At 40.0% G+C, this 24941-nt stretch overlaps 1 protein-coding gene across 1 annotated transcript; it reads left to right on the top strand.

Annotated features, from left to right (window-relative positions):
• The first annotated feature begins 558 nt into the window (after positions 1 to 558).
• Positions 559 to 24271, top strand: CLIP11 (clip domain serine protease 11). The gene is given in 9 exon segments (NM_001043588.1): positions 559 to 588; positions 7702 to 7891; positions 10588 to 10702; positions 14754 to 14859; positions 19145 to 19254; positions 21151 to 21380; positions 21521 to 21705; positions 22649 to 22813; positions 24066 to 24271. Coding segments are annotated over 8 exon segments (1263 nt in total). The 5' UTR covers positions 559 to 588; the 3' UTR covers positions 24228 to 24271.
• The last annotated feature ends 670 nt before the right edge of the window (positions 24272 to 24941 follow it).

Here is a 24941-nt window from a genome sequence, read left to right as displayed (position 1 = left end):
GAGATTATATTTCATCTCATATCATCTCATTTAATTTCATCCCAGTTGATTAACGTCTCAAATTAATCATTTTCATTTCATTTCACTCCATATTATCATTTTTCATAAAAATAAGAATATAAATTAAAATCAGACATGACTTAAAGGTCTTAGTTACTCTTTAAAAGTCATAAAATCACTTAAAAAAAAAGAAGGGTGGGGCTGCCGTTGTAACTAACTATACTGAGACCTTGGAACTTATATCTCAAGGTGGGCGGCGAATTTACTTTGTAGATGTCTATGGACTCCAGTAACCACTTAACACCAGGTGGGCTGTGAGCTCGTCGACGCATCTAAGCAATAAAAAAATAAATGTCATATCAAAAAATAATCGATCGACATAAACTCGTGGTGTTCAGAATAAGCGACATGACGCGTCAATATTGTGATAAATAAATACGAGTCGCGGTCAGTCTGTTTGTGATACCGTCTCGGGCCGGACCTGGCTGACCTTGTCGCGTACAAGGAAAATCTTAAAACCTGTTACTTCACGAAGAGCATTGCGAGTTAGATATTGTTAGTGTGATGTTCTGCGAATAATATCCAAAGGTAAGAAGAAGTGTAAATGTTTTCTTTAGATAATTACTTTTATTTAAAACGTATTTTTTTTACAATTTTAAAGCAACGTTATTCGTCTGTTTTAATTGCACGACGATTATTTTTTATATTTATTAATCGATTGTCACGGCAAATGGAGATGATTCGGTTGCGATTTTATGTTACTTAGCTAAATCTTAGCTAAAAACTTTTTGGAGTTTAAAAAAAAACGGACTAGAAACGTCTCGAAAATTTTGTTTACATTTCATTTTTGAAATTTCGAATTATCTTGTAGACAGCGTTGTCAAAACAAAAAGCTGATTAGTAATTATTATTAAATTTAATTGATTCATATGTAAAACTTTATCATTCAACTGACATTTCCGACTTAACTAGGCATAGATTTGCATTTTTCCTTCGTATTGCTCGTCACATCTTTGCCCATATCAAACTGAAATGACGTTTTGTGTCACCGTCAAACATAATTCCCGCGTATTTTGCGACGATGTTGTTAGTTTGGTACGTTGTTAGATAGGATGTATTCTCAACATTCCAGACATGTTTTGCTTTCTTTATCTGTGAAGTCTAGTGGACTATACTTGATTATAGGCGCGAACGAAAATCTAAACTAATTGTAAAATGTTGTACGTCTTTTGTTGCTAAATCAAACTGAAGATAATCAAAGGTCACGTCGGTAGATGAAAATCTGTGTTCTCTTATTGAACGAAAAAATCAAAAATAATTTTGAGAGAACAAATGTGATTTTCTTAATATTCTTCTTCTTAATGTTTTAACTTATAATTATTAATATATTTTAATAATTCGAGATGATCCCCTCATCTCTTTTTTATCATCGCACCTCCCGCCATCGGGGCAGAGTTCATCCATATTATCTGTAACCGCTGCGTTCATCGACAGTGCGTTTTTAAAGATATTTTTTGCCACGTACCATCCGGCTATGGAATGAGCTCCCCTCCACGGTGTTTCCCGAGCGCTATGACATGTCCTTCTTCAAACGAGGCTTGCGGAGAGTACTTAACGGTAGGCGGCGGCTTGGCTCTGCCCCTGGCATTGCTGACGCCCATGAGCGACGGTGACCACTTTCCATCAGGTGGGCCGTATGCTCGTCTGCCTACAAAGGCAATAAATAAAAAACTTCCACATTGTGACTATAGCTATACGATAGCGGCGTCAATGCCTTAGCACAGCCCACTGAGTTTCTCGTCGGATCTTCTCAGTGGGTCGCGTTTCCGATGCGGTGATAGATTCTGCGAAGCACTGCTCCTGCTAGGGCCAGTGTTAGCAACGCACCCGGTTTGAGCCTCGTGAGCTTACCTACACGTCAAGGAGAAGCTGATAAAGCCTCTCAAGGTTATCAGCATTGGTAGGAAAAAAAAAGCTTTGGCACTATTTCAACTGGGTTCATTATATTGAAAGTTAATGACGGCTTTATAATAATAATAGTTTTTTAACAGTTGTCGTGGTGGCCTAAGGGATAATACGTCCGGTGCATTCGTATGTAGCGATGCATCGGTGTTCGAATCCCGCTGGCAAGTGTCACCAATTTTTCTAATGAAATACGTACTTTACAAATGTTCACGAATGACTTCCACGATGAAGGAAGAACATCGTGTAATAAAAATCAAACCCGCGAAATTTTAATTTGCGTAATTACTGGTGGGCAGGACGTCTGGTAGGACGTCTTGTGAGTCCGCACGGGTAGATACCACTACCCCGCCTATTCCTGCCGTGAAGCAGTAAGTAATGCGTTTCGGTTTGAAGGGTGGGGCAGCCGTTGTAACTATACTGAGACCTTAGAACTTATATCTCAAGGTAGGTGGTGGCATTTACGTTGTAGATGTCTATGGGCTCCGGTAACCATTTAACACCAGGTGGGCCGTGAGCCCGTCCATTCATCTAAGCAACCAAAAAAAAAGTTATTTAAGTTAATAATTATAATAATCTTCACAATATAACAGACAAGGAAAACTGCATATTAATTTGATATTTAACAGAATCCTTCAATGTTAATTGATGTGGTTTTGAAGTCGTCGTGGCCTCAAACATAAGACGCTAGTTATATTTAGTATTGATGCGGCTGTGTCGATGTTCGAATCCCGTCGACGTCGCCCAAAGCACGTCATTACGGATCCTCCTGATCCATTAACGGTGCTTTTAGGCACCACAAGCACCGGCCACCGTCCTCGTCGAACCCGTCGCTTGCGAAGAAGGGCTCGACGAGCGAATTAACCCACAGACACAGTCCACTGATTTCCTCACCGGATCTTCTCAGTGGGTCGCGTTTCCGATCCGGCTAGGGTCAGTGTTAGCAACTCTCCTGTTTGAGCCCCGTGAGCTCACCTAGAAACGTTAGGGCGAAGCTGAAATAGCCTCTGAAAGCTATCAAAAAGTAGTTAACTACACATTGTTCTAATGGAATACGTACTAGAAACATGTTCACGGGCGACTTCCACGGTGAAGGAATAACATCGTGTAGTAATAAATAATAGTTTAAAAAAACTAACAAAATACGCTTTTATAGAAGATCCAACTAAAAAATAGAAAATAAATTTTAATAAATTTGAGTTACAAATAGTGTGAGAAAAAATGATTTTATTGTAAAAAAATCGTGGGGTGCGTGGTATCAGTAGTCATAAATATTTTATGAACATTTATGAGTAGAAGGATTATTTTGATAATATTCTGAAAAACACCCCATATTTTCTATTTTTTAGTTGGATTTTCTATAGAAGCGTATTTTGTTAGTTTTTTTAAACTATTATTTGTATTTCATTTTTTAGTTGAATTTAAAAAAAAAAAATTTTTTTTTCACATTTTATTATTGAATTGTCATCAGTCCTTAATAAGTATACCAAATTTCGAGTTAATCCGACGTTTTGAAGGGAGTCAAGATCATGTTCAAAGATTCCGTTACATACTAACATACATACGTCTGAAGCTAATAAAATCGTATTGAAAATCAGGACCCTGAAACTGCGATGCTTTAAGACAAATATTTTTTTGTATGGAAACTATCGACATCTTGTAGCGGATGCCTCTAAACTTATATGTTGTTAAAGTTAAGGCATTCAATTATTGCATAACTAAACACAGAAATTAAAAAAAAACAATCACACCAATCTTTATTGGTTATAGACAAATTGATTAAATTTATCGATTTGTGGTTTCTGAAAATTTACAAAATTCTTTATTAAAAATAAAATATTGGGTAGGTAATATGTTACTGCCATCTACAACAGAAATGAGAAAACAATCGAAGTGAAGACATCTAGTGGCCGACGCCCGTAAACATTTTTGTTGAATGCTTAAATTGCTTATCTATAACTAATTTTTATGTGTATTATCTATGATAAAAATATACACCAACGAAAATATAATTTGCGTAATTACTATATAATTGAGATATAGAATCAGTCTCAGGATGGGTGGCGGTATTGACAGTGTGATACCTATGGATTGCGATAACCACCTAAAAATATGACACTATATTGTTTGATGATGTGCAATTTTTTAATTTCTACTAAACGATTCCTCTGCACTCTTACACCCGACGTCCGTTCTCCGTCCGGGGTCAGAACCCGGTCAGAATAGGGGGGTTCCCGCGGTCAACACTACAACCAGACACGCGGCGCCGCCCCGAGGATGCTCGACCGACGGATCGTCGAGGCGACAGTCGGCGACCAACAACGTCGGTCTCCGCGGTACGGCGGCCCTAACAGGCCGCCCGGGGATGCCGCTGGTGTTCCGGGATACCCCGCTGGGTCAGAACCAGCCTCTACAACAACTTAGCCTAACTTACACTTACCTTAGGCCGCCTTTACACTCGTAAGTTGCTTCCGTAAGATTTGTGTAAGTAACTTACGGCTGTATTTATACATTACTGTACTGTATTGTATTTATATTTAACTTACAGTAAGCTTGGTAGGCAGCGGCTTGGCTCTGCCCCTGGCATTGCTGAAGTCCATGGGCGACGGTAACCACTCACCATCAGGTGGGCCGTATGCTCGTCTGCCTAAAAGGGCAATAAAAAAAAGAAGTAAATAATACTAACGTAATTTTTGTGAGTTTTTAATTACGTAAGTTATTATACGCCATTTATTTACATTATCAGCAATCGCAATTATATAGTTACTATTGTTGATCGAAGGCAATCGCAGTCCTTCATAATTTTTTAGCATTGAGCAGTAAGCCCGAGCGATATTTAATCCGCGACGACATTGAGTAAATACTTACCAATAGAGTTGTAGGGTTTAATAGTGTGTAGAGCGTGGACTGTAATTTGTACTGGTCGCTTCAATCTATCTACATATTATTATATAAAAATGAATTGCTGTTCGGTAGTCTCGCTAAAACTCGAGAACGGTCTCGCTAAAACTCCGAATCCGACGGACGGGGGACACTAAAAGGAAAAACAAAATTTTTATTTTCATTTAATTCCGAGCATTTTCATATTTATCTACCTTTTAAACCTTCTCTGGACTTCCATAAATAATTCAAGACCAAAATTAGCCAAATCGGTCCAACCGTTCTCGAGTTTTAGCGAGACTAACGAACAGCAATTCATTTTTATATTAAAGATTCGTTTTCACACGATTTTTGTAGTCTTTATTTTTATAGTTCTAAAGAATGGGATTTGATTCAAAAGCGTAGTTAAACTTTCTACTTTGGATGGTGACCAATTTTTTGTTTGTTTGGTCATTGCTGCGGCTAATTAATTCGTAAGCTCTCAACTTATCAATTTGATTCGATAAGTTGTGAGACGATTTTGTAAGCAAACGAATCACGTTTAGACATGTACTAATTTTCAAAATTACCCAAGTCGTAAGAAATTACGATGCTACTTAAAAAAGTTACAAAGAGTGCTTACATTTGCAAATTTATCGTAAGTTAATTACCTACGTAAGTTACTTACGTGAGTAAAACTTACAAGTGTAAGGGCGGCTTTAGACTATCTTGCAAGATAAGCGATGGCAGCGCACCGCCACATCTTAACCTAAAAATTTAAGATACTCGGTTTTTTTTACACATAATTTAATACTGTATCACACAAGCAAGATAAATAAAACTCGTCATGGAAATACTCATTAAAATTCAATGTAATCACTATGACAATTAGGTAGACTTTATATAAATCACTTCTTTCACGCTTTCAATAAAATTGTCATCGTGTCGTCTATGTCATGCATATACAGCCGTTTCGACTATGTCTACAATTTTTCAGAACACTCCCGATAGAACTAGAGTATTCAAATCAAAATGTTTTAGACTTGTAACTCGAGAACATTCTTGGGGCTATTCAACTTTGTATTTTTGTTTCGATATCTGTTTATGCTATCTGACGATAGATGGTGTTGCTCGTATCGGCGCACCGTATTAAATAAATAAATACACAATTTTATTATTTGACGTAAATTCTTAAGTTCGTTCATTATCAACAGAGGAGAATTGACCTTAGGCACTCACCATCGAAAACATGTCACAAATTATCTTAACTTTTTCTTGTTTTTTTTTATACTATTGATAATGGCTTAAGGAACTCACAGCCCATCTCGTGTTAAGTGGCTACTGGAGTCCATAGACGTGATTGTAGCCTCCGACATTGATTGATTTGTGTCTTTCATTTGTTATGACACGAGTTCATTTCTTCATCGTGGAACTCAATCATAAAGATTCGTTAAGCTTTTATTATATTTCATTACAAAAAATGGTACCCGCCTGCGGGATTCGAACCGTGACACAGTTGCGTCGCTCAGTTCTAGACACTAGTACAAACGGGCGTCTTATCGTTTTATCCTTTAGGCCACGACGACTTTGACCTACATACAATTTTATTACTTGTTGTCGACGTCGCCCAAAACGTCATTACGGATCCTCCCGATCCATTAACGGTGCTTTTAAGTACCACAAGCACCCTTATCGGACGTAGTGACATAATATAATATATCGTAGTTAGAGACTTGGAGATCGCATAGACCATTTTGTTACAGCATCAAACAACAATTAATTAATAATATATAAATATAAAATAGAAATAAGCACAAGCCCGCTGACTTTGATTTGCCGGGTCCTCTCTGGACTATTGAAGGCCCTTATGTGAACCGATGATGTTTATTTTGGCTTTCAATAATGTCCAACGACTTCCGAATCGATATTGAAGTTCTGGCTTTGAAGCCGGCTTCATAAGATCAATCTTTTAAGTCCGCGATGATGTACAGTTACACTTCAAGACTATTCGAATACTAGCTTGTGTTCAACTCAAGGAGATTAAAAAAAAAGTCCAACTACTGGATCATCATTTGAAATTGAATTTATTGCTTAGTGTGGTTTTCGCAAGTATACCTAACAAAATCAAATACAATATAGGCCCTGTGACCCTAGATCCTCGTGCCTAAGATATGTAAACCTCTTTCAGATAAATTTCGCGCGCAAATTAACGAAGAAAAAAAATTTAAACAAATGGAGGAGGAAGTTCGAAGTTGTTTGAATTGTTTTATTTTGTTAATCAAGTGTTTCTTCAGGTTTAATTTTGTGATAATATTATAGTATGCATATAAATTTTTAAACATCTATGAAAGTGCTAAAATATGTATAAGACCAAGAAACGAAACTGCTGTATGTAATTTTTCGGGTTCTTCCAAAGAGTCCACTGATAAACTCTCAGGAAATAACCACCACTTTACTGAGATTTTATCACGTCCCATCTGATTTCGTCGTGCGTCGCAAGAAGGCAATTAGCCATACTTAAAAAAAGTAATATAAAACATAAAAATTTAATGATGACGAAAAATAAAAATGACGCCATGTATTTTTAATTCGATTTTAATAACTTCAGACGTATGTATGTTTGTAACGGAATCTTTGAACATGATTTTGACTCCCTTCAAAACGTTTTATTTAAAAAACAGATATGAGTAGAAGGGTTATTTTGTTAATATCCTGAAAAGGAAAAGCACCCCACGCTTTTTACAATAAAATCTTTTTTTCTTACACTATTTTTAATTCAAATTTATTAAAAGTTATTTTCTATTTTTAAGTTGGATTTTCTATAAAAGCGTATTTTGTTAGCTTTTTTTTAAATTAATATTTATTCTCAATGGTGTTTAGATGTACAAGCTTCTACTCATCGGCTTTCTCGCGTCGGCGTGCGCGCAGAACATGGACACCGGGGATCTGGAGTCGATCATTAATCAGATCTTCACATCAGCGAAGCCCCCAACGCAACTGCAGCCGGTCACGCAGCCTAGTGTCGCTGACAGGGCTCCATCGACCCTGGTGCCTGGCGTCTCTACGAACGGTGAGAATATCTATGTGATTCAACATCACTATTGGTGGTAGGACCTCTTGTGAGTCCGCGCGGGTAGGTACCACCGCCCTGCCTATTTCTACCGTGAAGCAGTAATGCGTTTCGGTTCGAAAGGCGGGGCAGTCGTTGTAACTATACTGAGACCTTAGAACTTATATCTCAAGGTGGGTGGCGCAGTTACGTTGTGGATGTCTATGGGCTCCAGTAACCACTTAACACCAGGTGGGCTGTGAGCTCGTCCACCCATCTAAGCAATAAAAAATAAAAAACATAGTATAAAACGAAGTCGCTTTCTCTGTCCCTATATCCCTATGTATGCTTAAATCTTTAAAACTACGTAACGGATTTTGATGCGGTTTTTTTAATAGATAGAGTGAGTGGAGTGAGTGAAGAGGAAGGTTTATATGTATAATAACATCCATTGAATAGTGGAGAAATCAATAATAAATTACAGTTTCCGAAGCGAAGCGAGGGCGGGTCGCTTGTAATCAGTAAATACTATTTCCTACGAGTTAAAAAAAATATACAGAAACCCAGGGAAAAAATCATATCGTAAATATCCGTCTCAAGTCAATTATTGTAAATGTTTTTTTATTGATAAAGTACAATATAATCTACATATTAAATACGTGAGCCAAAAACTTTATACCTACCCCTTTTTACGGAAATTGCGCTAACGGAGGAGTATGAAATTTCCCACACTTATAGAGAATATAGAGAAGGAGTGCAGAATGTTAGTATTTTTTTTTAAATTATGCATTAATAATACATTAAATCAATAACAAAACACTACACACACTACCATGTATTTGACACACACACATCTTGGTTTGTTGTTAAATAAATTTTTGTTATTGCTTAGTCGGTGGTCATTCTGAGAATAGATTAATATTGTTGATCTTTAACATTATTTGTTTATAGTTGTAGCCTTGGCGACATCTGTGATTATAGAAGTTTGACAATAGAATCAGAATAATGTTCAAACTTATAATTTCAATTAATTATAGTCGAATTTCGACTACTGAAGGGATCACCAGTAATTAATTATAAAAACACATGTGGCACTCGGGGACTGCCGCGGTAAAGCTATTGCATAGCATTTTTTATTAACTTATGCAATTATAATTAGACAATAATAATTGAATATTAAAACAATATTAAAATAAGACCACGCTATATTTATAAACATTAACAAAAGCAAAATATTAACTGTCCCCTTTCACTCATAAGCTAGACCGCGCGAGAGAGAGGTGGGCAGACTTTTCATGATGCGCATGCAGTGCGACGTCACGCCGCGCGCTTATTCACAAACACTACACAAGCGCAACGTGTAAACGTGTTGAACGCGAGCTAGGTACATGGTAGGCGGAGTGGGGGTGTTACGTTTAATTTTCGTTACGGAATTTCTTGATTCGGTCGACGCGCTCAAAGCCCGCGATATAAGCTATGTAATAATAGCTTAAATGTGTCAAGAAGCACAACACCTCACGATTTTTTACGTGAAAATGTTTTGTTTATCTTCTTTCTTAGTCACTGATTTGTTTTAACTTTATATAAAAAAACCAGACAGACAATTTAAAAGCGTGTTGTTTTTTTGGATTTTCAAAGTACATTTTTTTGTCGCTAACTATTAAAATATCGTAGCCTCATTCTAAGATGAAAGTAATTTATTTAAACTCAAACCTCCTTATTAAAGTCGATCATAATTTCCAGAAAAGCCTTATGTTCAAACCAGCGATACAAACTCATCCGATTTTACATATTATTGCATAATTAAAACAACTGTTACGGCTTAATTCTTTTATTCTCATTAAATAGTTTCTGATTTTTCGAATGCTATACAGTTTTCGTGACGGTCACGGATGTCTGATAAGACGCGATATTAAGCTGTGAAAGTATTTTTAATTATATCTCGCAAAAACCGAATAAAGTATTTAATTATATTATTATAACGTTATTTTTACATAAATACATTAAAATCGCCATCCAGCCAACTTAAAATAAAGAGCTTCAGGACTGCGCGCAATGTAAAACAAATTCTGAAATCGGATGACGCGCGAGTTCAATAACCTCGTGTGACGCAGCAAAATGTGACTTACCCACTTACTATTAGATTTGTGTGCGATTTTGCCTACAATCAACAAGGAGGTTACAGCCCCCAAAACACAGCTCAATCATGAGCGTCATCTGTCTCTGTTTAAAGTCTTTTTTTTTATTGCTTAGATGAGTGGACGAGCTCACAGTCCACCTGGCGTTAAGTGGTTACTGAAGCCCATAGACATCCACAACGTAAATGCGCCACCCACCTTGAGAGATACGTTCTAAGGTCTCAAGTATAGTTACAACGGCTGCCCCACCCTTCAAACCGAAACGCATTACTGCTTCACGGCAGAAATAGGCAGGGTGGTGGTACCCACCCGCGCGGACTCACAAGAGGTCCTACCACCAGTAAAAACGTCGTGGCCTAAAAGGCCTATTTTTTTTATGGCCTTTAACAGGCATACGACCATAGGGCCCAAATTATGGTGATTGGCTACCGTCGCTCATGGACATCAGCGATGCCACAGCCAAGTCGCTGTCCACCGTTGAGTACTCCGCAAGCCTCGTTTGAAGTGGCGACCGTGCGTGCCTTGTTCCCGGTTAAACAGGTAAGACCTTTTTTTGAGTTACCTCCATTCTATTCACAGATGACCTTTCGTGCCAGACCTCCGACGGCCAAGAAGGGGAGTGCGTCAACTATTACTTGTGCAATGCGGCCAATAACACCATAATCACTGACGGAACCAACGTCATCGATATAAGGTACATTCGGTTTTTAATACGCTTTTATTAGCTTCAGACGTATGTACGTTTGTAACGGAATCTTTAAACATGATCTTGACTCCCTTCAAAACGTCGGATTAACTCGAAATTTGGTATACTTATTAAGAACCGATCAGATGGGAAGACGATCTTAGACGAACAGCTGGCCCAAACTGGATAGACGTAGCACAGGATAGAGACGCTTGGGCATCTTTGGAGGAGGCCTTTACCCAATCCGGGGTTCTTGTTAACTAAATTTTACTGTTTCATTACAAAACTCTTTTACATCCTAAATGCTAATACTACTACTACTGAGCTGGCGCTATGACCCCGAAGTGGGTCTTGGCCTCCGACAATAAACTTTGCCATTCATCCCGCGCTGCGCAACACCTTGCCAGTCCGACACTTGGAGCTCCCGTAAATTTCCTTCCACAGCGTCACACCAGCGGTACTTGGGCCTCCCTACGGGGCGGCGTCCCTCCGGTACACCCGTGTACACCCGTTTCACAGCCCGATCCTGCTCCATACGTACTACATGTCCGAGCCATCCGAGCCTCCGTGCCTTCATCTCCCCCAGAATATTTGGCTCACCAAAAAGCCTCTCCACATCTTTATTTTTTCGGACGTGCCAAGAACCGTCTTCTTTCCGAACTGGTCCTAGTATTTTTCTCAATACCTTTCGCTCCGTCACGAGAAGTTTTGCCTCTTCTTTCTGTGTGAGCGTCCATGCTTCGCACCCATACAATAGGATCCTATCCTATCCTATCCTAAATGCTAATACATACATTTATATTTATTATTTTTTTAAACTTTGTAAAAGCAAGAAATAAATGGCTTATTATTATTATTATTAAGAACCGATGACAATACAATAACTATTTTAAAAAAAATATTGAAAAAATCGAAATTCAACTAAAAAATGAAAATTAAAAATAGTGTAAGAAAAAAAATATTTTATTGTAAAAAAAAGCGTGGGGTGCCATGGTATCAGTAATTATATATATTTTATGAACAGATATGAGTAGAAGGGTTATTTTGATAATATCCTGAAAAGCACCTTACGCTTTTTTTACAGTAAAATCAATTTTCTTACAATACTTTTAATTCAAATTTATTAAAATTTATTTTCTATTTTTTTAGTTGGATTTCCTATAAAAGCGTATTTTGTTAGTTTTTTTAAACTATTATTTTTTGTTATCATTGTATTCCGATAAGCGAATTTATTTATCCCGAGCCTCAGCGCGTAACAATTGTCTAAACTATGCATCGGCCCACTGAGTTTCTCGCCGGATCTTCTCAACGGGTCGTGATTCCGATCCGGTGGTAGATCCGTTCGCGAAGCAGCTGCTCTTAAATAAAATAAATGATAAATAAATAAATAAATAAATATTTACTAACAATCACGCCACGTTAACTGGTCCCGTGGTAAGTTCGTAAAGAACTTGTGTTACAGGTACCAGATAACGGAAATAAATGTAAGATTTTTATTATACACATACATATATTTAATATACATCCATAACCCTGGAAAAGACATTTTTATATTTATCATACGAATATCCTCCCTTGGCGGGATTCGAACTCGCGACCCCCTTGTGTAGTGACCATGTCACTTACCACTACACCAGATTTTGAGTTGACCACTACGCCGTTTGAGTTTTAGGTCTTTTTTTTATTGCTTAGATTAGTGGACGAGCTCACAGCCCACCTGGTGCTAAGTGGTTATTGGAGACCATAAACATCTACAACGTAAATGCGCCACTCACCTTGAGATATAAGTTCTAAGGTCTCAAGTAATATACCCTACCCTTCAAACCGAAACGCATTACTGCTTCACGGCAGAAATAGGCAGGGTGGTGGTACCTAACCGCGCGGACCCAGTTGAGACCCTGCTCGCCCAACTATCCTGGTGAAACTGAACAGACTCCAGGTCACAAGTGACCTATAATTGCTACAATCTGCCTGGATCTTCCCAGTGGGTCGCGATTTAGATCCGATGATAGATTTAGCGAAGTGCTGCTCTTGCTAGGGCTAGTGTTAGCAAATTCTCTCATATTGATCCCGTGACCGCACCTACTCATTACTGAGGGTCGTGACTAGGGTTGCCACAATTTTTTAATCAAATAAACTACATTGGTTATTATGGTTACGAAAAAAACATACATAGTAATAAAATAAAGTACAACTTATATTTAATTATTATTACATATGTTGAAGTGCATATTTTTTTATTACAATTAATCAAATTAAACAAGAAATTGTGACAATTAATGACTGACATTATTAATATTTGGGCTTAAGTTGCGTTCAGAAATATTTGTTAAGAAAACGAGTGCTTAGGTTGTTATGTGGCGTTGGCGAATGGCGACATCGATTGACCTTTTTTTTTTCCTACTTTTTATGCTGATAGTCTTGAGAGGCTATTTCAGCTTCGCCCTAACGTTTGTAGGTGAGCTCACGGGGCTCAAACCTGACGACGATGCTAACACGAACCCTAGCAAGAGTCGTGCTTCGCAGAATCTACGCGAGAAACTCAGTGGGCTGTGTCTGAGAGTTAATTTACTCGTCGAGCCCTTCGTCGCAAGCGACGGGTTCGACGAGAACGGTGACCGGTAAGATTGAGCAATCGATCTATTTCGCTTAACGAGCAGAGAGAAACCAAATTATGTCTAATAATATATTTTCGTGTGCTTTATTGTTCACATCAAGTATAGAGTACAATTACCCGAAATAACGTACAATACTTTATTATAAAGTGCGGCTGGCAAACCTAATCGGGACTCCCTCGCTGCAAATTCTAAATGGCGAATTTACATTACGAAATTAGTGGCATGACATTAATTTCGTGACATTAGTTTTACCAACAGTTTCACGTGTAATTTAATACTTTCGTAATGCATGCATTAATTTCATGCATGCAAATTAGTTTCGTGCCCTGCGCGATTTTATGGTGAAATTAGTGTCATGCAACTAATTTCGTAGTGTAGACGCGACGTGAAACTAATGTCGCGAAAGGGCCTGCGCTGTGCGGACGCGTGTATTGTTAGTTCGGACGCGCTTCAAGCGTTGAAAATGGTAAACCAACGATGGAGTACAGAAAAAAATATAGATCTTATTAATGAATATCAGCGACAAGGGTGTCTCTGGGACCCGAAACACCTACAGTAAAAAATCAAAATGATCTTCACTCATTCAAAAATAGTTTTTATAACTCTCAGGATCTTCATCTGGTAACTCAGAGACTAACTTCATTGCACCTAAATGCCTTCTTGTTGACCATCCTCGAATCTAACAACTTTTTTTTTCTTGATAGTCTTTTTTTAAGTTTATAGGTATATAAGCATTTCTTTAGCTACATTGAATAAAGCAAAATATAGCTTTGATGCTGACGGCGCCATGGTTACTGCGATACTGTGGATTTCGCGACACTAATTTTTTAACGAAATTACTTTCGCATATATCGTAACTACTTTCGTGAAACTGAGCTCAACATGCATGACACTAATTTCGTAATGTAAACTCCGCATTAGGCTAGCGACGAGCAAATAAAGAGTTCGAAATGGAGATGATAGAGATAGAAACGATCTCCGTCTCATTTTCACCACCGTTCGGTTTTTCAGTTCATCAGTGATAATGTTTCCAAAGTCACCCACTGGAGTCAATTCCTATCTTGAGCGCTTTGAGATACCCTAAATCGAACGATGTAAACAGCTTGGAGTTGTTTCCACTCGTTGGTGATGACCACGGGCGATCGACCTGACGATGCCAACAATAAAAACGCCCTACCTAGGATTATACAGTTTCCACATCAGCTATTAACGACAGTATCATTTACGTAATCATTTACGTTGTAGATGTCTATGGGCTCCAGTAACTACTTAACACCAGGTGGGCCGTGAGCTCGTCCACCCATCTAAGCAATAAAAAAAAAGTCTCTTAAAACCAAATAGCCTTTTCCCCTCGACATAAACAAGAAATAATAACAGTGCCAAAGTCGGCACTGTTATTATACTGGACCAGACCTAACACCGTCTTTTAATTTCCACGACAGAGTCGGCAGTGGCCCGTGTTCATCGTACATCGACGTCTGCTGTCTGGCTCCCGACCAGAGACCGCCAACAGATCCCATCACGCCCAGGCCGGAGACCCTGCCAATGGTAAGAAGTACCGTATTCATTTCTGTTTCTAGTCTTAGATTTTAGCCTCTGGACGCCCTTTAAATTTTAGAATTAGGACGACCTTAGATTTTAGCCTAGGGACGTCCTTATATCTTAGCCTAGGGACGATCTTAGATTTTAGCCTAAGGACGCCCTTAGATTTTAGCCTAGGGACGACCTTAGATTTTAGCCTCGGAACGACTTTAGATTTTAGCCTATGAACGACCTTAAACTTTAGCTTAGGGACGATCTTAGATTTTAGCCTAGGGACGATCTTAGATTTTAGCCTAGGGACGACCTTAGATTTTAGCCTAGGGACGACCTTAGATTTTAGCCTCTGGATGACCTTAGATTTTAGCCTCTGGACGACCTTAGATTTTAGCTTCAGGACGACCTTAGGTTTTAATCTCTGGATGACCTTAGATTTTAGCCTCAGGATGCACTTAGATTTTAGCCTCTGGATGACCGCTACTTGTCGCTCGTGTCGCTTATGTTATGTCTATGGTCTGTAAGCTAAGTCTCATGACTTATTGACGAGAACGAGAGGATGTTAGTTGTATAAAATGTTTATGAAATTTCGTACAAATTCTGCTATTCAAATATTTCGATATGCCTAAAACAATATTTTGCTTTTAATATATCATCATCATCATCAGCCCACAGTCGTCCACTGCTGGACATATGCTTCTCCCAATCCACACCACTGAGTCCGCTCTTCAGCTCTCGTCATCTATACTAATATATAAATCTAGTGGTTTTTAAGGATGTTCCGTTAAAACTACTGAACCATGCATCCGATTGACTTTAAACTTGGTATCTTGGTTAATTTTAAATGCCCAGCGAAGCGGGCGAGTACGGCTAGTCATTAATAAATGTGTGCATATATAAAAAACAGCTTACGTAATAACGTTGACATTTGTGAAGGTGTCAACAATTATAATAATAATAATAATACGAAAACATATTTTTTTGACGGACACAGCGCTTAGTATAATTAATTGCGCAAAATCATGTTTGAACGATGATCTAATACACACAAAAACAGGTAAACCGCAGAGGCTTTAAGGTCAATATTTGATTGTGTGATGTTTCCTTAAGATTTCTATATTTTAGCTTGAATTAGACTTGACCAGTTATAATTGAAAAGATTTCTTGACGCAAAACAAAGGCGCAAAGTAATGTTGCGAATGTTTTATTGTTTCTGGACCGAGTGTCGCACCCCCTTTTTTGTTGCCCTTGTAGGCAGACGAGCATACGGCCCACCTGATGGTGAGTGGTTACCGTCGCCCATGGACTTCAGCAATGCCAGGGTCAGAGCCAAGCCGCTGTCTACCAAGGCCCTACGAGGCCCCCGCGCTTAGTGGACGCGCGGTCTATGTGGGACTGCACGATTCGCAGATGTTAAGACGGACCGCGGGCCCTAGGCATGGAATTTAGCGTCCTGCCCACTAAAAGACTCCCCTGCATTCTCGCCCAAAATTTCGATCCCCCCAAGGTCAGAACCCAGTTGTGGTAAGACGGCTACCGCGGTCAATACTCCGACCAGACAGCTCACCGCAAGGACGCCGGGCCGATAGAGCCCTCGAGGCCAATCGGAGGCTCTGCAAGGTCTGTCGTCTCGGTACGGTAGCCTGATAGGTCAGGGCGCGATGCGCCGCTAACCGGTTGCTCTTTTTCGCAATGATGACAGTGTGAGTTAGTCCTCGGCAACACGCTAGTGTCTTGGTAGCGCGCCGCGCGGCTTCTACCCTGTCAGGTCGCCCCATAATCTTCACCGAGAGGAAGCCGTCTCTTACAGGGACCGGGACATACGCTCGTACTGTCTTCTGCACCTGCGTCAGCTGGAAGGTGAGGCCACCCAGTCCGTAAGGACCAGGTGGATTGCTTTGACGATCCGTAAACCGTAGGACGGGTTAGCCAAACGGGGGGATGACGCTTCCAGCAGGTAATCCGCGGCGAGCACCTCGGCTCACAGGTCCCAGCCAAGCGCCCCGGCGAGCACGCACGTCGCCTCGAAGGAGACAGTGCGGTACCCACTGATCACTCAGCCCACGATAGCACATTCCGGACGTTGCATCAGACCGGAGCCCCATAAAGGGCCATTGACTGCTCCACCCCGCCGCCACTAGCCGAAGGCTCAACGTTTTGAAATTAGCGCGGAAGCTCCGACGTCTGTTGAGGTCGGAGATTTGGACGCTTCTGATCACGATGTGGGCGCTCGGCGGTGGTACTCGTCAAGACTCGTGATAGCAGGAGCCTGGAGACAGCAAGGCCTGTGTTATCTCGAGCGCCACCTTGAGCCCCAATCTTCGGATCTTCGACGAATGCTACGCCTGCGCAAACTAGACTCTTGGTAGTCCATTCCCAGGACCACGACGACTGTGTCGTTCGCGTAGCAAACGACACGCAGCGCTAGAAGAGGACCCGTAAGGCGCCACGCAGAAACCAGCCGTAGCCGATGTTCCACAGTAGTGGGCCGAGAACAGACCCCTGTGGAATACTAATTAATTATCTTTTTCTATCGTTTGTCACCACCTTATCCCTTTAGGTGAGGTCGGCACAGCTAATTTTTCTATTCCATTCTCTTCTATTAGCCGTCATCTCAACACTCACTCCTCTCTCTCTCATATCGTCATTCATGCACTCCATCCATGTCTTCTTCGGTTGACCTCTTCCCCCTCTAGCTTGCACTACCATTTCCATACAACACCTAGTGACATGCATCTCCTCTCTACGCATCACATGTCCATACCACGCTAACCGCCCGCTCTTTAATTTGTTATTACTATTTAATTATACCGAATTAAAAAAAATGATTTATATACGACATTTTAATTTATTTCTATATCCTGATCGCAATTGAACAGAAGCCACATCACACTAATGCATTTTTATCTATATTACTATTCCAATTAATATTTGTAATGATTTAATACATTTCATTGTTATTGTTATTAAGTATAAATATACATAATTATATAATATATTTGTGCTATTAATGAAGACGATGTGATATTGTTTGTCGCTTACATCGATTTAAACTTTGTTTTTTTCTATAGATAAATGATATGCGATTTTTGGTAATACACACGCTTTTATTAGTTTGGTATATATTTGAGTCGACTATTATCAAAGCCGGCAATGTGACTTTTGGACAATTATTGGTAAATCAGAAAAACGAATTATTGACTTTGTATTCCATTGGCAGTCACAAAACTCTTCTGAACGACATCTTAAATAAATAACAGGTTAAGTATCTTACCTTTATTTAATGCAGGTTTTGAACCGTATTCTTTGAAGGAGACGATTATATTCAAATCAATCTGTATTGACATATCAATAACATTTTTTTGTCCAAATGCACAGATTGCCACCTTTGATAATAGACGACTCATTTATTTTTGTACAAGCGACCCGCCCTCGCTTCGCTTTGGAATCTGTAATTTATTATTGATTTCTCCACTATTTAATGGGTGTTATTATACATATAAACCTTCCTCTTCAATCACTCTATCTATTACAAAAAAACCGAATCAAAATCCGTTGCGTAGTTTTAAAGATTTAAGCATACATAGGGATATAGGGACAGAGAAAGCGACTTTGTTTTATACTATATAGTGATGTAATAAAGGATTCTTTGAAGGTAATTTTGACCGACTTGAAGACGTCCTATTGACTTGACTTGAACTGTTAGCGATACAATAGTTTTGTAACTTCGCTCTAACATCCTCACACCGGTAACGAAAGGACGAAATAAATAAAAAGTTGAATTTAATCGTTACATAATTGTTTTTAAACTTTTTTATTTTATTTATTTTTTACTAGCTAACCCGGCAGACTTCATAGTGCCTCAATCGATAAATAAAAGACCTAAACTTTTGTATAAAAAAACTTAAAACAAACAAAAGGAATCCGTCCGACGCGACAGGGGACACATCAAATGAAAAACAAAATTGTTATTTTTGTTTAATTCCGATCATTTTCATATTTATCTACTTTTTAAACCTTCTCTAGACTTCCACAAATAATTCAAGACCAAAATTAGCCAAATTGGCCCAACCGTTCTCGAGTTTTAGCGAGACTAACGAACAGCAATTATATATAGATTTGTAATACTGAAGTGAATAGTTAGGCATTGCCGAAATGGTAACCTTTTCAAAGTTTCGTTAATATTCCTATTATTTTTTGCCATCCATCTTTGGAATAAATGTCATTAAATACATTCACGGTCCAGTAGTAGCGAGTTGAGGACGAGACGTCTACAGGGTTTCCAATTGTTCGACAGAACCAGGGCTGCGGCTGGCGGAACCCTGACGGCGTTGCCTTCCGGACCACGGGCGACGTGGACGGCGAGACCAAGTTCGGAGAGTTCCCCTGGATGGTCGCCATCCTCAAGTAAGTGACTATCAGTTGAATTTTCTTTAGTCCCCGTGCTGTGATGAATCTAAGTTGAGATTGTACCGGGATGTTTTAGATCCTACCACCAGTACTTTTTAGTTTTAAGATTTTTGAACTGATGTTACTAGTGGTAAGACCTGTTGTGAGTCCGCGCGGGTAGGTACCACCACCCCGCCTATTTCTGCCGTGAAGCAGTAATGCGTTTCGGTTTGAAGGGTGGGGCAGCCGTTGTAACTATACTTGAGACTTATATCTCAAGGTGGGTGGCGTATTTAGGTTGTAGATGTCTATGGGCCACCACTTAACATCAGGTGGGCTGTGAGCTCGTCCACCCATAACTCATGGGTTAAGCCGCTTCGTTACGTAACGCGTTACGGCGTCAGTCAGCCTGGCCTCCCTTTCTCTCTCACGCACACGGCAGCGGTACTGAGAATATAGCTCCTAACTATTAAAATGTCTTTTTCAATTTATGTTACAATTTGCCTTACATTATCATATTAATATACATAAAATTTAAGAAATAACCTAAGCTTTTCTCATGTAAAAAAATTACATACTAATGTAATTTTTAATTAATTTTAGTTGAACTATTTACTAAAATTTACTAATGTAAACTACTATTTACTAATGTAATCTTCTGTCGGGCATTCCGAGATGCACAAATTCTTTTTTTTTTCTTCTAATTAGTTGATCCTAATTTTATAAAGTCTATAGCTGGTACCTAGAGCTAAATCATAAAACACAAGATAAATTTTGAAGATAATCTTCTTCTAGATATTCTAGACTTCACCCGCTCAGGAAAAGATCTTCCCTTTTTCGCATTCCTCCCAAATAAATAATTCAATTAATCAATGAGTCACATAAGGATGTGAACTGAAGGATTTTTCCAGAAATCTGCGATAAATTATTAAGAATGTGTGTATTGACACCACACTGATAGTGTGAACCCCCACATGATCACAATCTAAAGAACTACTTTTACTACGGATTTGATTTTATCGCAAGTCACGTCGGAAGCATCGACCTCATGTCTCAAGGTGACAATTACTTTGAGGTCGGAATAACCCTTACCGTCAAAAGCGGCCGCGTCTGTAAAACAAAGTTCGCTTACTTATGATCACATGGGCTGTCTGCTCGTCTAAATAAAGTGAGACAATGCGTCTAAATTTTTTTCAAAGTACCAGGCTTACATTAACGTAAGGAGCTAGCTCTCTTTCAGAATTCGTTCTCCCTTTCAGGGCTGCCATACTAATGAATCTAATATTAATAATTGTAATATTCTATACTAAATTTAATATTGAAAACGGAGATGAACTAATTGAGGATATAACAACGTTAATGCCTACCTTGAGACATGAGACGGTCTCAAGGTTATTAGAATTCGGATGACTTTTCCTTCAGGCCTCTAGTCTGTCGTTTCAAAGGTTTTCTTATATGTATCACGTGTACACTAACTAGCGAAAAATATTGCACATAGACGTTTAAAAAGAGATAACTGGCTAACGTCGACTTCATATAGTGCCATCTCTTTCGCACGCTGCCCGCGTGACGTTTGTTAGTCGTTATTCAAGTGCGGTAGTGTGCGGACGGACTGTGTTTCGTGCGACAGAGATAACGCTATACAAAGCCGAGAATAGCCGATTGTCTCTTTCCAAAGATCGATCTGCAGCATTTTGTGACACTAACAGAATTTGAATATAATACGAAATGTAATGCCTATAACGGTTTGAAGGGTGGGGCAGCCGTTGTAACTATACTGAGACCTTAGAAGTTATATCTCAAGGTGTGTGGCGGGATTTACGTTGTAGATGTCTATGGGCTCCGGTAACCACTTAACACCAGGTGGGCTGTGAGCTCGTCCACGCATCTAAGCTATAAAAAAAATATTGCTAGGGTTGAACCAGTCGATGACAACGAGCCCGAAGGACAGAAGCTGAACGTTTACGTAGGGGGAGGCTCGCTGATCCATCCGAACGTGGTGCTCACGGCCGCTCACTACGTTGCCGCCGCCAAGGAACTGAAGATCAGAGCCGGCGAATGGGACACGCAGAACACGAAGGAGATATATCCGTATCAAGACAGGACAGTCAAGGAAATCGTGATACACAAGGACTTCAATAAGGGTGAGTTCTTGTGGCTTAGCTGGAACTAGCTGGGAGCGTAATAACTGACTTGGCTCTCCCTTTATCTATAGATCATTGGCTGAGTCCGCAACAACTGAGTGGAGTCATTACAGATTCGCTTATCGAAATGAACATTTCAGGGAACCTGTTCTACGACATAGCTCTGCTGTTCCTCGAGACTCCAGTGGATTCAGCCCCGAACGTGGGAGTGGCGTGTCTCCCACCGGCCAGGGAGCGCGCCCCCGCCGGCGTCAGGTGCTTCGCCACCGGCTGGGGGAAGGACAAGTTCGGGAAGGAAGGTAGATACCAGGTCATCATGAAGAAGGTAAGTTAGAGTTTCGCCTAAGAAGACATTTCGAACGAGGAGATATTCTTCATAGATGCTTGAAAGGGCTCTTTTTCTCCTACCTAAGCTAATGGTCTAAAGAGACCATATCAGCGTCAACGGGCTAGTAGGTGAGCTCACGGGGCTCTAACTTGACGATGTTGCTAACACGAACCCTACGCGACCCACTGAGAATATTCGGCGAGAAACTCAGTGGGCTGTGTCTGTGGGTTAATTTACTCACCGAGCCCTTCGTCGCAAGCGACGGGTTCGACAAGAATAATGACCGGTGAACAGGCTCACGACTCGCACGTTAAATGGTTACCTAGAGTCCATGGACATCGACAGCGTAAATATCTACCTAGAGACGTGAGTTCTAAGTTCTAGGCTCTACAGTACAACAGCTGCCCCACCTTATAAAACTATTATAGAAGGCATTATTACTTAGCGGCAGAAATTGATGGAGTGTCGGTTGGTTGGTTGGGCTCTTAAGATGTCACAAAAAAATTTACGCCCCACTTCATTTACGTAGAAAGTGAAGATATTTTTGAATTATAGAATGTTAAGGAGCTATTTAAACCCCTATTTTGAAACATTATTTATCGGTGCTCCACTTGTATTGGTATTACCGTGATATAGCTTATACCCTTCCTCAATAAATGGCTAATACTGAAAGAATTTTTCAAATCAAACCAGTAGTTGAGATTAGCGCGTTCAAACAAACAAACACTTCAGCTTTTTAATATTAAGTATAGATATCTTCCTTATAAATGATGGTAGTCAAGTACGTATTCCATTAGAACAATGCGCACCGGACGTCTTTATACATCAGGCCACGATTACGCTTCTTAGTAAATTACGAACTCTCTAACATCAGCCCTGATGCAGCTAATGCTCATTCGTGAGCCGTGAGCCCACGTGAGCCACGTCTGGTCGCTTCCAGGTGGACGTGCCGGTCGTGGACCGGAACACCTGCCAGAGCCAGTTGAGGAGGACGCGGCTGGGGCGGTTCTTCCAGTTGCACTCGACGTTCATGTGCGCGGGAGGGGAGCCCGACAAGGACACCTGCCGGGGGGACGGGGGGTCGCCCCTCGTGTGCCCCATAGACGTACGTTTGTTCAGTTCCTTACCGACCTTACCTTATCTTTCAGCATGATGATATTTTTTTATGTATAGGGATTTTATGACCTGGTAACTAGGACCTTTAGGTCAAGTCTTATTTTAATTTATATTCTTATTTTTATGAAAAATGATAATATGAAGTGAAATGAAATGATATGAGATGATATGGTATGCAATATAATCTCAGTATAATGGTGGTCATTTACTGCGATTTTTTCAGTGGACTTTTTGGAGGATCCTGAGAGGCTACGTCCAGCGGCTTTGTTTCATTTTCCCACATTTGTGCGCTTTCACAGATATTAATCAGTTAATAAACCACCGTTATTACACATTTAAACCTGAAGAAACACTAAATAGACAAAATAAAACAAATCACACAACTTCATTTCTCGCGTTCCCGCCAAAAAATCCTCAGCACGATGAACAGATGACATCTACAACATAAATGCCGCCACCCACCTTGAGTTATGAGTTCTAAGCTCTCAGTATAGCTACAACAGCTGCCCCAATTTTCAAACCGAAACGCGTTACTGCTTCACGGCAGAAATAGGCAGGGCGGTGGTACCTACCCGTGTGGACTCACAAGACGTCCTACCACCAGTAAGGAAAAGTCCCGGAAGCGAATTTATTCTAGACAAGCGATCCTCAAGCTTTTTTTTAACTCAGCGATGCACTAACGCACATAAAACTGTTGATAAGGCGTTTGTATAATCATTCCACATGTGCCCCGGATAAAACGAATATCCATCTCTTGACTGACTTATCAATGATCTCTGGACCATTTTGAATCGCTGTTCCTTTATGTGCGCTTTAGTTGAATTGTGATGTGACGTATGTCACATAAAAAAACAAACAACAATATCGCCCATTTGAGGTCCCTTTCACATTTTGACCTCATACCTGAAGGATTTTTATAGTGGTATCAAGAGACTAGGCGAGCTAAGAGCTATATCTGGCTAGAACTAAAGAAATCCCTCGGGATCGATCTGATTAATGGTTCTTAGCTTATTGAGTGTGGTCTCATCTGATTTGTTTTAATCAGGAGACTGTTGATGATATACTAGTTGTAGCCAAAGAGTATTTAGAGCTTAATAAGGTCACCAGCGCAGGTAAAGACGTTTCATTGACGGTCTACCCTGAAAGTTGAGGAGTTAGAGGAGAAAAAGTCCACGCGAGGATTTTTGAAAAGGAAACTGGTCTTATTTGAGGTTTTGTAAACCATATATTATTGTTTTTAGTATGAGAAGAATCGCTATGTCCAATACGGCATCGTAGCCTGGGGCATAGGCTGCGGAGAGGACGGCACTCCAGGAGTTTACGTGGACGTCTCGAACCTGAGGACCTGGATCGACGACAAGGTCGCCGGCAAGGGATACGATACTAGATCCTACGAGCCCTAGATCAAATAAAATTGTTTAATATGAAATAAATATTTTTAATGTAAGATTTCTTTCATTTGTACCCTTATTGCATTTTATGTTAAGAATGATGTTATGAAATTCAGTTGACAAGTGTTTAGGACGTTCATAGGAATCAGCAAGGTCAGGAGACAGTCGACTATCTTTTTTTTTTGTTCCTATCTAAGTTGATGATAGCCTTGAGAGGCTTAATCAGCGGAATCTTAACTAGTAGGTAAGCTCACGGGGCTCAAACCTGACGACGTTGCTAACACGAACCCTAGCAAGAGCCGTGGTTCGCAAAATCTACCACCGGATCGGAAACGCGACCCACTGAGAAGATCCGGCGAGAAACTCAGTGGGCTGTGTCTGAGGGTTAAACTCTACACCACGTTTGAAGTAGGATATGTTATAGCGTTCAGGATACGTCGTGTCTATATATCCCCGAGCTGGATTATGATGAGATGATCCGGGTAAATTTAGTGGGTTTAGATAGGAATAGTCTGGCTTCTTAGGTGGAGCATATCACCAGAGCTCTCGCTACAGAAGATACGGTGCAAAACAGACGGAATCTATGAACCTCTCCGTAAACCCAAAGATTCCAAACGATCTGTATTGTACTATCGCCAACTTTGATAACACTCATACGTATTTAAAGAACGCGCAATGTATTTCACCCCTAAGCGAAATACATTGGCGGTCCAATGAAACACATGA

Source organism: Bombyx mori, chromosome 24 (assembly GCF_030269925.1).
Source record: "Bombyx mori chromosome 24, ASM3026992v2".
Lineage (NCBI taxonomy): Eukaryota > Metazoa > Arthropoda > Insecta > Lepidoptera > Bombycidae > Bombyx > Bombyx mori.
Note: the sequence above shows the minus strand (reverse complement) of the source record. Positions and strands in the feature narration are given on the sequence as shown.